This window comes from Crocodylus porosus, unplaced genomic scaffold (genome assembly GCF_001723895.1).
Source record: "Crocodylus porosus isolate Cpor-Errol unplaced genomic scaffold, CroPor_comp1, whole genome shotgun sequence".
Classification (NCBI taxonomy): domain Eukaryota; kingdom Metazoa; phylum Chordata; order Crocodylia; family Crocodylidae; genus Crocodylus; species Crocodylus porosus.
In genome coordinates, this window is record NW_017728949.1 from 41,317,039 (window position 1) to 41,332,140 (window position 15,102).

Sequence of the window (15,102 nt, forward strand, 5' to 3'; positions counted from 1 at the left end):
TAATTGGCTGCTGAGACAGCCAATCAGAGCATGAATTAAGCATTATGGACAGACAGGCAGACAGACTGACAGACTTAGGCTTTTATAATATTAAAATATATGAATTTAGTGTGTATATAACACAATTCTTCCCTTAAGTGAAACTGAGTCAGTTTAAGCCCAAGAGAGGTGTCATGTTGAGAAGGAAGCTTACCAAACAAAATAAAACTACTTCAGAATATTTAAACAAAAATAATGTTTGCCTGTAGTGAATGTATCCAGACAGTCCCAACATTACTGTTTACATGAGAATCAGAAACTGAAACTTAGGACAAAGAATCCACTTTTCATTATGCAAGGTAAATGAGCTGGAACACATCAACAGCATAAATAGTGAAAAGTAAACTGATTTCCTTCATCCGTTGTAGTGATAATAGGACAGGTAAAGAAGAATGTTCAAGTAAATGGTTTTAAAGGTGATATAGCATTCAAATGGATGCACAGATACCTGTGCTATTATAGGATATTTTCTGAATTTTTAATATTTCATGTTGAAAAGCTCATTTTGGTGAGGAAAAAAGTCACATGTTTTTTCCTTTCCTGGATAGGGTTAGAACAATATGTATGTATTCCTTATTTCTTCTCTAAATTCCTTAATCTGTAATAGTCTAAAGATTTATTTATTTATCTGAGATGCACCGTTTTTCATTTTCATGTTTTCCGATTATGTTAACAGTTGTTGATAAAAATGTCTGTGGTTAAAGACAGACATTTCAAATGTATGCCACTGATGCAATTAAGGGAGCATCAAGGTGTATGCATACTTTTTGCATTTGTAAAAACCCCAGTGCGTTTGATTTCAGTGAAAAAGTCTTCCGGCTAGGGAATGCATTCCAGTTTTTTCATTTATTTATTTATTTTTGCTAGTCGTATAGTTTTTAAATATGTTGTACTTGATATTGTGTATAATATAAGAACTAGCTCTCTTACAAAAATAGTGTATTTTTGTAGTTTTTAAACATACAGGCTGTGTCGAAGGTAAGCGTAATATGCCAACTTACAGTACAACAGTTACTGAGCTGAAGGGGTCATGGTGCTTAGAAAAAGGGTTGGAAGCCTTATGGAAAATTAGTTGTAGCAGCTGAACCTGGGTTGCAAGGTTACAAGCCTGTAAGATGGGTTGCCCATGGAAAAAGATTGAGAATCATTGTTCTAGTACAGTACAGAATTGAATTTAATGTTTGATATTCTAGTGTATTATCTGTGATTTTTTCTTTTAATCCTTTTCCCCTTCTTGTTTTTGTTCAGACAGGGGATTTGGCTTCCGTGCAATTAGCGGGCACTCCAAATAGATGGGAGGTTTTGTCTGCAGCTCCTACCACTATAAAGGATGAAGCTGGTAATATAGTACAGATTCCAGGTGCTGCCACAGTAACTTCAAGTGGACAGTATGTTCTTCCCATTCAGAGTTTGCAGAATCAGCAGATATTTTCTGTTGCACCAGGCTCAGATTCATCAAATGGTACAGTGTCTAATGTACAATATCAAGTAATACCCCAGATCCAGACGGCAGATGGTCAGCAGGTTCAGCTTGGCTTTGCAACCTCATCTGATAATAGTGGTATAAATCAAGAAACTGGTCAAATTCAGATCATTCCTGGCTCTAATCAAACCATAATTGCTTCTGGAACCCCTTCACCTAATATTCAGAATCTCTTATCACAGACTGGTCAAGTTCAGGTCCAGGGAGTTGCAATTGGTGGTTCATCTTTTCCTGGCCAAGCACAAGTAGTTGCTAATGTCCCTCTTGGTCTGCCAGGAAATATTACTTTTGTACCTATCAATAGCGTTGATCTAGATTCTCTGGGACTCGGCAGTGGTTCTCAAACCATGACTGCAGGCATTAATGCAGATGGACACTTGATAAATACTGGACAGGCAATGGATAGTTCAGATACTTCTGAAAGGACTGGTGAACAAGTTTCTCCGGAAATTACGGAAACCACCACTGATAATGACTTATTTGTGCCAACGTCATCTTCATCACAGTTGCCCGTTACCATAGACAGTACAAGCATATTGGAACAAAATGCAAACAACTTGACCACAACTAGTGGACAAGTTCACAGTTCTGATCTTCAGGGAAATTACATCCAGACATCGGTCTCAGATGAGACACAAGCTCAGAATATTCAGGTCTCCGCAGCACAGCCTATAGTACAACACATACAGCTTCAAGAGTCTCAGCAACCAACCAGTCAAGCCCAAATTGTTCAAGGTATCGCGCAGCAGACAATCCATGGTGTGCAAACAAGTCAAGGTATTTCACAGCAGGCTCTACAGAATCTTCAGCTGCAGCTGAATCCTGGAACTTTTTTAATTCAGGCGCAAACAGTGACCCCTTCTGGGCAGATAACTTGGCAGACATTTCAAGTGCAAGGAGTCCAGAACTTGCAGAACTTGCAGATTCAAAATGCACCTGGTCAACAAATAACTCTAACACCTGTGCAGACTCTCACTCTTGGTCAAGTTGCAGCAGGTGGGGCCTTGACTTCAACTCCAGTTAGTCTAAGCACTGCTCAGTTGCCAAATCTGCAGACAGTTACAGTAAACTCTATAGATTCTGCTGGTATTCAGCTGCATCCAGGAGAAAATGCTGACAGTCCTGCAGGTATTTATCTTTAACTCTTTGTGATGATATATTTTTTACATTATGTAGTTGGTTTGAACAATTGATAATCATAATTCTTATTTTCCTGAGGAAGTGTACAAAATACCAGTGGTTAAAACAAAGTATGATATTAGAACTTGGGACTGCCGATTTATGGAAGACTTGTAATGACCATATGGTCAGATTAACTCTTTAAAATGTAAGCTACTCTGCCTTCCAACTAGTCACATGAAAATAGGGAACATCAGCACCTTCTAATATGGCATCTATGTGTGCTTCAGAGCCTCCTGAAGCAGAGAGCTACAATTTTAAATTGAGGGGGAAAAACTTGACCATCAGATTTATAGGGCAGCAGCATCATTGACTTCTTTCCTTCGTAAAAGGACCATTTTCTATAGCCAATCTGTGTGTTCTATGGAGAAAAACCACATACTTTTGTGTATACCACCTTTTCTTACCTGAAAGCATGCATGGATACCTGAGGTGCCATTATTGATCTGCCATTTATAAAACTTGTTTCCTGCTGATTTAAAATCAACATTTAAGTTGTATAGAATTTATATGAGTAGTGGCAAAACAAGTACTCAACATCTATCTGATGGCAGTGCTTTAGAATATGTGTGATTGTCTGTATAATTTATTTACATAGTATTTGTCATTAATGCTTTTTATAATATATTCTGACATTTTCTGTACCTATCTCTATAGTCCAGGTAAGAAATCACGTTTTTTTAAAAGTAGTCTTTTTGGTAATGAAGAGAGAGAAACCTAAACATACTTCTTTACTCAGCTTACGTGAGCTAAGATTTTGAATCTGCAAGATACTTAGGCACATGTGCTTGGGTACTTTTATTGCATGAGTGCAGGTTTATTAAAATCAGTGGGACTTAGTGCGCTTAAAGTTCGATGTGTATTTCTGTTCCTTGCTGAATCGAGGTGTTGGTATCAAATGCCTGCCGATAATGCTTTTATATTCATTTCGGTGATGGGTAGTATATTGTGTATCTAGCAATTTTTCTTTCCTTCCAGAATCCAACAGTTGATTCTGAAATACAACCAACGTTTTCCTAATTCTTTTCTTTGTGAAGATGACCTTCTTTATGCATCCATGCACTCTGACACTGAAATTATCGTTATGGAAGATTTTCTAGACTAGCAATACATAAAGCAAAGTATATGTCTCACCTATGGGTTCATTTCAAAAGCATTTTTGTACCATTTGTAAAAAAAGATGTTGCTTTATAAATTGAAATATAATGGGGATCAGAATAGCTTTATTTCTGTAAGGTGGCAACTTTAGTACAGGATATATACATAGATTAGGTTGCTGTCTCTGGGGTAGTACTAGAACCATGATCCCTGGATAGGAGGAAAATGACAAGAAGATATAGGGAAGACAAACAAGACGGTATATGTGGAGGGAGTAAAGACTGGCATGGAACAATGGCATTATCTGTTAGTTTGGTTTCTTGCTCTGGGCTACTTTAAAAGGGAAATGTATTCCATCAGTGTCAACTCATGAATTCAGATCCACCAGGCTTTTCTCAGATAATGTTTCTGCCTTAGAGGACCTGTTTAGGGAAGGGAGATAAGTAAAGAAGGAAATGTGGACAAAGATAATGGAAATAATAAGGTACAGAAGTAGAAGGACAAATCCACATAAGCTGGTGGATCAAGTGAGGGATTAGTAAAAATAGATTATATTTGAAACTGGGTATAGATTTATAGTTGAGCCTATGTGTCTAATGATAGTAAATCACAGAAAATTAGTGCTGGAAGGACCTCAGGAAGTCTAGCGCAACACCCTGCTGAAGGCAGGATCATCCCTTTTAGCCATTCCATGCAAGTGTTTGACCTGCTCTTAAGCTTCCAAGGATGGAGATTTCACAGCTTCTCTTGGTAATGTGTTCCAATGCTTAGCTACCCTCAGAGTGAAAGTTCTTGTATCCAAGCTGAATTTCCCTTGTTTATAATTTTAACACTGCTACTTGTCCTGCTTTTTATACTGTATTCTGACATTTTCAGAATATATTCCTTGCAGCCACAGAGAATAGTCTTTTGCTACTGTCTTTTATAACCGTGCTGCTTGTATTTGAAAACTTTTACCAAATCCCAATTCAGTCTTCAGACTAAATAATATTAGTTCTAACCTTTCCTTGAAAATTGTGTTTCATAGACCTTTAGTCATTTCTGTTGCTCTGCTAGACTTCTAACTTGTCCACATCTTCCTTGAAGTGTGGTGCCCAAAACTGGACACAGTACTACAGGTGGATCCTCACCAGTGTTGAACAGAGTGGAAGAATCACATCCCTTGACTTGCAAATGAGAGTTCTGTCAATGCCACCGAGTATTCTATTTCTTTTTTTTGCCAGAGCAATGCACTTTTGACTCATTCAGCTTGCCCTTCAGGTTCTTTACTGCATTACCATAGTATAGCTAGTAATTTCCCAACTTATTCCATTCTAGCTGCTGGACTTTGTGCTTTTCCTTAATGAATTTAATTTAATTTTATACAAGTTTTTTAGTTTATCTAGGTTATTCTGACTTTTAGCCATATCTTCCAAGCAAGCATCTGTAACTCCACCTGATTTGGTGTAATTTGTAAGTGTGCTAATTATGTATTCAGTCCCACCCTCCAAATAATTGTGTATATTAAACAATACCAGATACAGGACAGATTCCTGGGGAGCCTACTCAGTACCTGTTCCCAAGTAGATACGTAATAATTGAAAACTACTGTATGGGCCCCTCTATACGTGAAGGTGAAGATGTGGTGGGATCTAATCCATAATTCACAAAATTGTGCCTCCTGTTGTGCCACATGTGCATAGTGGGAGGTGGGATTGTGGGATTCCAAATCGTATCCCATCATGCCTTATTGCCAGTTAAGAGGGATCTCGATCCTGGTCTCCCACTGACCCTCAAGAAGCAAGTTCCTGCAGCTGGTAAGCCCTTCAGCTGATGGAGCTCCTAGACATGGGTCGGTTCCCCTCCATGGCTGGGAGACTGCAGCTGCTACAATCTCCCAGCCACAGGAGTGCACTGTATCAGCTGTGGGGGTGCATGGGGTGCCTCCGCAACTGGGAGCCCTGTCAGCTGATGGGGTTCTCAGCTGTAGGAGCATGTGCTCGTGCTGCTGGCACCTGTCAGTTGATGAGGCTCCAAGTCATGGGGGCACAAGTTACATATGTAAATTAAATCTGCATAGAAACCAGCTATAAAGTTATTGCATATTTTCCAGCAATACCTTTATAGCTGGTTGGACCTTCTTTAAGGTGACTTAGTTAATTTACACATATAGCCAGTCTAATTTTATTGTGTGCTTAACCAGGTAATTGCATAATATGTGGAACATGTAGAGTGAGCCTTTGAGCACAATGATACAGTCAGTTTGTATCCATCTTACAATACTTTCACTTAAATGAAGAATTCCTGAAGTGTGGCCTGTAAGCCTGTTGATGTGGCCTGCCACCCTGGCCCTTCAGGAGCAAAATTTTGGGAGTCTCTGATCTGGACTGTATTTCCCTAACTTATGAATGAGAATTTTGTGGAAGACTGTTGAAGCCTTGCTAAAATCAGTGTATCTCAAATTCACTGCATTATCCCAGTCCACAAAGGCTGTCAACCTTCTTGTCATAGCAGTTAATCAGGTTGGTCATGCGTGACTTGCTTTTGAAAAATTCAAGTTGTCTGTTCCTGGTCACCCAGGCTTAGTACACTTTACTGTGGAGTTGACTAATACGCTCTGCAGCAAAGCATCACTGTCTACATGTGTGCTGGTATTAAGGCACAGTAAATTAACTTCACTGTAGGGTAGTACTGTTAGGGACAGCGCTGTTCTACAGCAGAATAATTACATTCACTGAAATGTATGCGTTGATGATGATGAGTTGTCTGAGGCAGAAGGGTGATAAAGTACAAGAGCTGCCTGCCACCCAGCTCCGTACTTTAGCATCCTTATGCCTCAGCCAGCCATTCTGCTGCCTGATAATGCCATGCAGAGCCTGGGGCTGATCCTCTGGTCCTTCTGCTAGCCTGGGGCTTCTCCGCCCTAGTTCAGACTGCTGCAGTCCCAGGCGCATGTGCAGAGCCTATGCCCAGGAGCAGCTGACTCTGGTCTGAGCTGTGCTAGAGTTTATTGGGTCGCTTTAATAGCACATATAGATGCATCCATTATCCTCTAGGTACTTTGAAGTAGATTTCTTGATGGCATACCCCAGTATCTTCCTGGTATCAAGGTCAGAATGACTGGTTTGTAATATCTCAGATCCTCCTCCTTCCCTTAAAGATGGGCACGTTTTTTTCCTTTTTCTGCTTGTCTGGGACCTCCCTGACCATCATGAATTCTCAAAGATAATATAGCCAGTAGCTCTGAAATTACCTCAGCCATAGATGTGAATACTCTAGGGTGAATCTTGTCTATCTCCGCACACTTGAAAACATCTGGTTTTTCCAAGTAACCTCTAACCTATTCTTTCCCTGCACCTAGGATGATTATCTCCTTCATTATCCTTTTTGCCACCTTTGTTCTTCATCTGATAGTGGATTAGTAGTCTTTATTTTACTAATCCTTCATCTAAATTGTTTAGGAAAACCAAAAAAAAAATCTGTCCCTTCCTCACATTTCATACAATTCTTCCCCACCAATTCACAAATAATAATGATTATGATAAAAATTAAATCCTTACTATTTGTTGTCTGTGTCTCTACAGTAACTTTCAAAAAGTAGAATTATAACTAATATTTTTCTCTTTGGTACTTAAAGTTTTTCAGACATACATGCTATTCTATTTAGTATTAAAATAGAAAATAAAATTAAAACTGTGTATAGAAAAATAAAATCTCTGTTTACTTCTGTTTTCTGTGGCCATGTTTCAGTGTTCTTTCTTGCTTGCTTTTTTACTCATAATTCTCTGTTGCAGCGTGGCACCTTTATTCTATCCTGAAGATTACACAAGTAGAAATGGTTCATAAGGGGAATGAGAATTAGGATTGGAGGGAGAGGGACTGCTTTTTTGGCCTGAAAGATAGAGGCCTGAAGTAGTAGTTTTGTTATTCAAGTTAGCTTGCAGAACAAGTGAGGAAAAGCCTACAGCAAATTTTCGGTAAAGGACAAAAAGATATGCATGTAGTTTACTTACATTCTGGATTTCTGTTTCTGTTAACCTTAATTAGAAATTAAGCTTGAGAAAAACTACTCCTTGTACTAAAATTTAACAATGTAATATTGTATGCCCTGTGAAATAAGGAGAGAGATCTATTTGAAGGCTACCTTTCTGCTTCACAGTTGAGTTGCCCTTAAAACATTCATTTTTGCTCATCTTGTTTTTATAATGTACTGTTGGAGGGAGTTTTATATATAAAATAACTTTGTGTTTACAAAAAAGCACAGGTTACTTAGACATAGTGCAAACTTGGAATTTGTGTGTTAAGCTATTTTTGTAAGGCTTGGAGAATTTTAGAAGAACTCTAGTACCATGGAGTCAGAAAATCTTTATTGACTTCTGTTAAGACTTCTCTTTAACTGGCTAGTGAATTACACAAAATCAAGTCTTTCCTATCAGTTACTGTGTCCTGAACACCAGTTTAGGAATGTTTATTCCCTGAAGTGAATACAATTTGACCAGTTCTGATTTTGAGGTTTTTTGCTCCTTATTAGCTCTTCCTTTATTGTCTAATGGCACTCTGGTGTCTCAAGAAGCCAGAAACCTCTGAAGAAGCCAGTTGGAAAGAAACAGTATTATCTTAACAAAAGTTTTATATATGCTTAGGCTGGTAGTGAGCAACTGTCAGGTTCATCTTACTTTAAAAATGGAGCTATAATATTTGCTAACTAGGTCTTGATATAAAGACAAAAGGTTTTTCCCAATCAACTTAAAACTCAAAGTAAATAAATCTTCAAGGAAGAAGCAAAATACTGCTTTGCTCTTAAATTCTAGCGCCTCCCACTGCTCCTCCCAGTACTTGTTGTAGATTTATATAAACCACTGTTCAGAGATTCAGCTACCTGCTGACATTAATACACCTCATCATTCCTACCTGCTGATCAACTCCTGCTGGTTAGTAGAGTGCAAGAGTGATTGTCCATGCATGGAGGAGACTTAATCCCATCCCTGCTAGGGCCTAGGATCTTATCACACGGACATAAATGTAGGATAGTTTAATGTTTCTTAAAGAAAACTGATCCCAAAAGGGCAGTAGTTCTCTGGGTAAATACTTGATCAAATGAAAAGTGTACCAAGTGCCCTTTTTTCCTTGCCAACCAGGTTACACATTGTGAATATGAAACATTTTGGCATCTTGTTTGTGTACGTTGACAAAAACAAGAGAGCTAATATTATTTACATAAGATGTAGCTTTACAAAACAAAATCAAATGTTTTGGTAATAAGATTGAATAATGGGATACGTACATATACATTTATGACGCTAATGCTCTCAAAACTTAAGAGCCTTTTACAAGAAATGTTGCTTAGAAAGCAGTTTTCTGCTTTCACGATATTCACAGGAGTCCTTAGTTGGACCTTACACCAGTTAACACCAAACATGGTTCATCTTAACCCTTCTCTGTTCTCTCTCTTTTAATCATGTGGATATTTGTTGCCTCATAAATTTCAGTTTAAGTAATTTTCCTAAGACATTTTCCTGGAGGTTCTGGAGGAAAGCACATGCTCTTAATTCAGTATTGGTGAGGAGTGTCTGAGTGTATATAGAGTAAGAATCAATGAATTAAGTGAAAGATAAAATATAGTTCTCTTAAACTGTTTATGGTAAGTCATATGATGGTATCCCTCTTTAAATAGACTTCCCACTGAGTGAGTTTGTTATAAAACTGTAGCAGTCTGATCTTGCTTTTTTTTCCTTTTAAACTGAGGGGAAATAATTGTTTAAGATACTATAAGGATTGTAATATAGGATAAACTGTTTTCATCTTATTTGAAGGACATTCTTGACTCTGTATTTATTTTCAAAACTGATGATAAAATGCAGAATTTGAGGGCATATACTTATTGGGTTTCATTGGCCATCCAACTGTAGGTGATGAATCCTTTCATTTAAGATTTAATAAAAAGCTTGCTTAACTAAGTTTTCTGCAGCTAGCTAGCTACTATGGAATAGGATTGGATTGTTTCCTTTGAGCAATTGTCCACACAGATTCTGCTTTTGGTACCGGTAAGACCCATGTGTATGAAATCAGATTCTTTTGATTGCTAGTGCCTATTGGGACTATACTCATGCTCCAGGTGTTTTCTTTCCTCTCAGGGCAGGGTTAGTCACAGGTTGAATTTGATTGCTTCTGACGGCCATAGCCAGTCAGAGGAACCTCTTAGTGACTATATTTCTTAAGTCATAGCTGACTGAATTCTACTTTAGTTTTTATGGGGTTGGTTTTTGTTTTTGTTAGTTTTGATATGAATGCTGTAAGTCTGGCCTGTCCATTCTCCGTTTAATTCTCACTTTGGGTTACCACCTGTCCCAGTTTCAGGATTGGATAACCTCAAATCCAGTGAGGAGCAGAGAAAGTGCTCCTCATGTACAGAGGTAAGAGATTTTATTTCTACTCCTTTATTTCACAAAACAAAGGAGGCTGGAGATGCACCCTCTGTCTTTATTCTCAACACCTTAGTTTATTGCTTCAGATTCTATTAGATACTTTTGCTTCTGTAATCCTTTTATTGGATTCTGTGGGCAGGTTCTAAGTTCTTGACCACAAATATACTTGTTTTCATATTTTAATACTTTTGTGACCACAGTGTATCTAAATTTCTAGTTGGGAACATCACTGTCATTCTGTGGCACTAAGGAGGGTTCCCCAGTGTTCTAGATATGGTGGCTGCTCCTTTGAGAAGACAAGGCATTCAGGCCTCTTAAATGGCTGGATGTAAAGGGACAAATCCCAACCAAAGATTGCTGAACTGCTTCTGAAGATCCTAAGCCTTTTTGCACTGGGACTCAGGGTCAGTAGGGAAAAATCCTATACCGACCTCAGCTTTGGGTATAATTTCCAAGTTGGTGAGAGTATACCTTCCTCAGCAGATGTTTTAGATTAAGTTTGACCTCCTTAGCAATCTCTGGACTCCTACCAGCATACTAGTGAAGACTTCTGGTGTTCAGATCAGCATAAAAGTATGTTGCACACTATGTCGAAACTTTGCAAGGTTGTTGAAATCTGTATATTGGCCAGAGGCACAACAGGGATTGAGAGATCAGACTTCCAACGTCCTAATTCATTAGACTAGCGGATAGAACCCATCCTTGTTCACAGCAGGTTGTCAGTACCTCTACTGACAAAGACTAGACATTGACATTTCCCTCTGGGGTGAGGAATTCATCTCGATCAGCTGATGGTTCAAAAGAAGCAGTCTCCTTGAGGGCTAGCCAGTACATACACAGTGTGGAACTTCTGGGCTTGTATGGGACTCGGTGCAGGGAAATAAAACACAATTTTTAAAATGTATTTCTTTTACATCTGCAATCAGCCATGTTTTCCCATCTCTTCAGAATTTCACCCATCCTGGATCCTTAATGAGAAAGAAACTGGTGGGTCAGTTTTTGAGCCAGTAGATATACCTTCTCTTTATCACAAGGTGGTGAATATAGCCCTTTTGGAAGCCAGTTACTAGAATAACTTTCTTGCCTTGCCTGAAGTTTCTGCCCACTATGACTTCAGATTTCTGCATCAGTTTACTTATCTTCAAATTCTGTAGACTGGATCCCACCACTTGCAAAAGGTGACTGTACTTTTTGGATGTTTTCAGAACACTGTCATTTTATTTGGATAGGACAAGGCCATTCAAGATGGCCCAATCCTTAAATGAGATCAGGTCATGGATGAAGAACAATCAATTTAGGCTGAATCTAAGCAAAAAAAATGTCCAGAAGAGGCTTTTAGGATGATATCTCTTGATTTCCCACATAATATTCGCTGTAGACTTCGCTGAATTAAGTCTTTGAATTACAGCATGCCACACAGCTTAGAGGGAATGCTGGTTACGTCAAAAGAAAATGTTTTTTGCTGTATCTTAGCCTGTTAGAACCTTAATTAAGTACTAATGTGTCATTTATTAAGATAAGTGTGAACATTACCTACTAAGTCCTGTTAAGACATTTTGATTATAGCTTCCCAACTAGCAATTGGAAAGCTTCAGAAATTTAGGGCATGATTCAAAGCCAACTTGAGTCGATGAGAGTATTTTCACTGAGTTCAATAAGCTCTGGGTCAGGTTCATCAGTACTGCAAGATTATGTTCCCTAGAGTTCCTTCCACCAATTTGGAAGCCTCCCTGCATAGTGATTGCAGAAAAAGCTCTGTCCTGGCCACCACCATCAAAACCTAGGAAGAGCCTATGAGACATCTGCAGGAGTGACAGCTGCTTCCATCTGGGCATACCTATTGCCCACTGGGTGAAACGGATGCCAGAAGAGAACATCCTCAAGGTACGGCAGGATGCCACAAACTCAGCTCCTCCCTGCTGGCCCTTAGATTGTTACTTTGAATACCTTCCCCCTCCCTCACATCTTGTTCATCCAGAGAGGCTCTGCAGTCCCCGAGACATCTCTTAAGAAAGTGTAAAGAAGTGGATGAACCTGCCTCTGTGGGCTAGCAACAAGATCCTGTACATCCCTTATTGACAGGTGTCACCATCCCTCACATGGGAGTCTGCAACATTACAGTAGTCATCCATGCCTTCTGCTGCCTGACCTTCCCAACAAATTGGTGAGCTGCATCATTGTAGTGCTCTAAAAGAGACTACCAAAGGAGGTCACCAATCAATAAGGACCAGGCCACATTCCTGAGTGGATCACTGGAGGGTGAGTTTGGGTGAGACAGCAAATACTTTGCCTTGCTGTGGAATCAAGCCTACAATTCCACCTGATATCCTGGGAAATGTATTGACTAATGCTGGTCCTGGTGTAAAGAGAGTCAGGGGTCTTGCTGCTTCCAGCCAACCAGATCACCATACAGTTTCCCCCCTCTCTCCTCCACTTAGAGTCAGGACCTGCCTAGAAACATTCCTGAAGGATGCTTTTCAGGTCAAGTACATTTAAAATTTGAAGATGAAATCTGACCAGGTGCAGTCTTTGAGGTCACTTTGAAGTGGGGCCAGCAGAGCCTTCACAGACTGGCATTTCATCCATTATGCCTGTCTTAACTGTGTCTCACTCAATGGCACTATCTGCTGTAGCCACTGAGACTAGAGATGCCAGAGGTATGGCTATGAGAGTGAGACCCTGGTTCACTCTCTCAGAGCCCCATGTCTGCAAGCCTCATGGCAGTTCTGCCACATCGCCATAGAGAACTGACTGGTGAAGGCCATTTCTGTGTCGGTTAGGACAGTAGCTGTGAAGCACATTGTCCCAGGCTGAGACAGCTATCTGCATTTGGACTTTGTTGTAACGGATGAAGACAATAAAAAGATCCTGTTGATCAATGTTACGGTCCCCTTTGAGTACCAGTGGTAGGCTTTTGCTGAATCCCAGGAGTGAAGGCTGTCCGTGTACAGGCCACTGGTTTATCCCGAGGGAGAAGGGATATGATGTGATCGTGCAGACACTGATTTTTGGGGCAGTTAAAACCTCAGAGCCCAGCAACGAGAGCATTCTGAGAGCACCTCATTGTTCCTCAAAACTGCTGAAGTGCCTCATGGTACCTAACACCATCATATGGTCAAGGGACATTTACATTGAAACTATTACTGACCTTCACCTGTACGAAGAGAGTTGGCTGAGACCATGTGCTAGAAGTAGGGATCGAGGGATGGCTTGAGTTTTCTCCTTCCCACACAGACTCATGACATCTGCTGAGGTCTTTGAATATTTCCCATCCCAGCAATTGTACTCCTTATGCTAAAACCGTTGACTAAGTATTCCTTACAATCTTGCATCTTTGTACCAGTGCAGTTATCATTGGGTCCCATCTCTCTTCTTTCCATGGCATTGAATTGAAAATTTATAGCTGCATTATCCCAGCATAACACAGACTGCATGATATTAACTACACATCTTGGATTGTGTCAGTATACACTAACTATGTGCCTATGTAGCTACCATGCGTGGGGTCCTGAATTGTCTTCCAACTCTACCAAACCATGTAATAACTTGGCCACAATTCTAGCATGATGGATTTACCCTGGCACATGGTATGCTGGATTGGGTGGGCCCCAGTGCGCAGCTCCCACCCTTAGCTCACAGCCCTAAAGACCCCAGCCTGAATTGCTTGCACTCTCCAGCCACCTTGGGCAGCTGCTATAGGGGCTTCCCCACTCAGCCAGATCTGCTGCCTGCAATTCCTAGCATAATGGTAGCAATTTTCACCTGCCTTATATAACTTAGAAATGCAGTGAAGGTATTATTCTGTTTGGACTTCAATTTTTAGGGGTTTTTTTTATCTTTTGTAAAATCTAAATCTCAAGATAATGCAGTAATTTTATTAGAGATTCATAAGAATCTTATTTTTCCCTTTTCACATCTACCTCTGCTTCTTCCTGCTTGATGTTATCAGTTCACCAACAATGTTTCTGCCATCAAAAATATGAAACTTATCATGAGGGTCTGTGCTGTTCTGTCATTCTTTTTGATTATGCTGAAAATGGCAAGGAGGACCTTAAAAGGGTTCAGAATGGTCAGGCAAATTGGGAAACAGTAGTGCAGAAGGGGATGAGACAAATTCTGTGAAGATGACCAGGGAGATAGATGAGGAATGGAGGAAAAATATGAGGGGAAAGGCAATGAAAGAATTGTAGGAGGTCAGTGGTAGTATTTTTTTTTTATTATGTAAACCATCTACTGCATTAGCTGACGACTATGGAGGAAGTATCTCTTGTTATATGGTAATGAGCAGAGATCTGGGTTTTCCATTTCCCATGGAAAAAACAGAGAAAACCATGGATTTCCCATTTTTATCAGAAAAGGTGGATTTTACCTTTTTAGCAGACAAACCGGAGAATTTCCTGCTTTTGCAAAGAGCTCTGCAGGCTGGTAGAGTTTCAGCCTGCAAGAGCTGAATGTAAAAAGGGCAGAAAACCCCCAGCCCTGCCTGGAAGGGAGAGTGTGAGGGGGGAGGGCAGGGCCTGAGGCTTTTAGTCAGTCCCAGGGCTTGCCTCTGACTCGCGTTCCTTCGGGAGCCTGTAAGGTTAGGTAAGTTGGGCTTGCAGGGGGCTGGGGGATTTTGAGGCAGGGCTGGAGGGGAGGGTGGCTGTGGGAACTGGCTGGGGGCTGAGGGTGTGGGGAGGCGTTGGTTAAGGACATGGAGTGCCTGCCTGGCTGGCAGCATGCAGACTGCGGGCAGTGCTATTGGCCCAGCCGGGCTTGGCACCTCCATGTGCGGGTCCCCTTAAGGGCTGATAGTGCTGTTCTGGTTCCATGTGCTGCTGGCTGGGTGAGTACTCCTGCAGGGAGCTGGCTGGGGGCTCAGGGAGTGGGGAGGTGTTGGTGGAAGACAAGGAGTGGCCG

The 15,102-nt window shown here is 40.4% G+C and overlaps 1 protein-coding gene across 1 annotated transcript in view; it reads left to right on the forward strand.

The window, feature by feature from the left end:
* Positions 1–15,102, forward strand: part of SP3 (Sp3 transcription factor) — a 32,393-nt gene that overhangs the window by 3,980 nt on the left and 13,311 nt on the right. Inside the window, exon 3 of the mRNA XM_019553534.1 lies at positions 1,288–2,650. Coding sequence (XP_019409079.1) covers positions 1,288–2,650 — 1,363 coding nt within the window. The remainder of the gene's footprint in view (positions 1–1,287; positions 2,651–15,102) is intronic.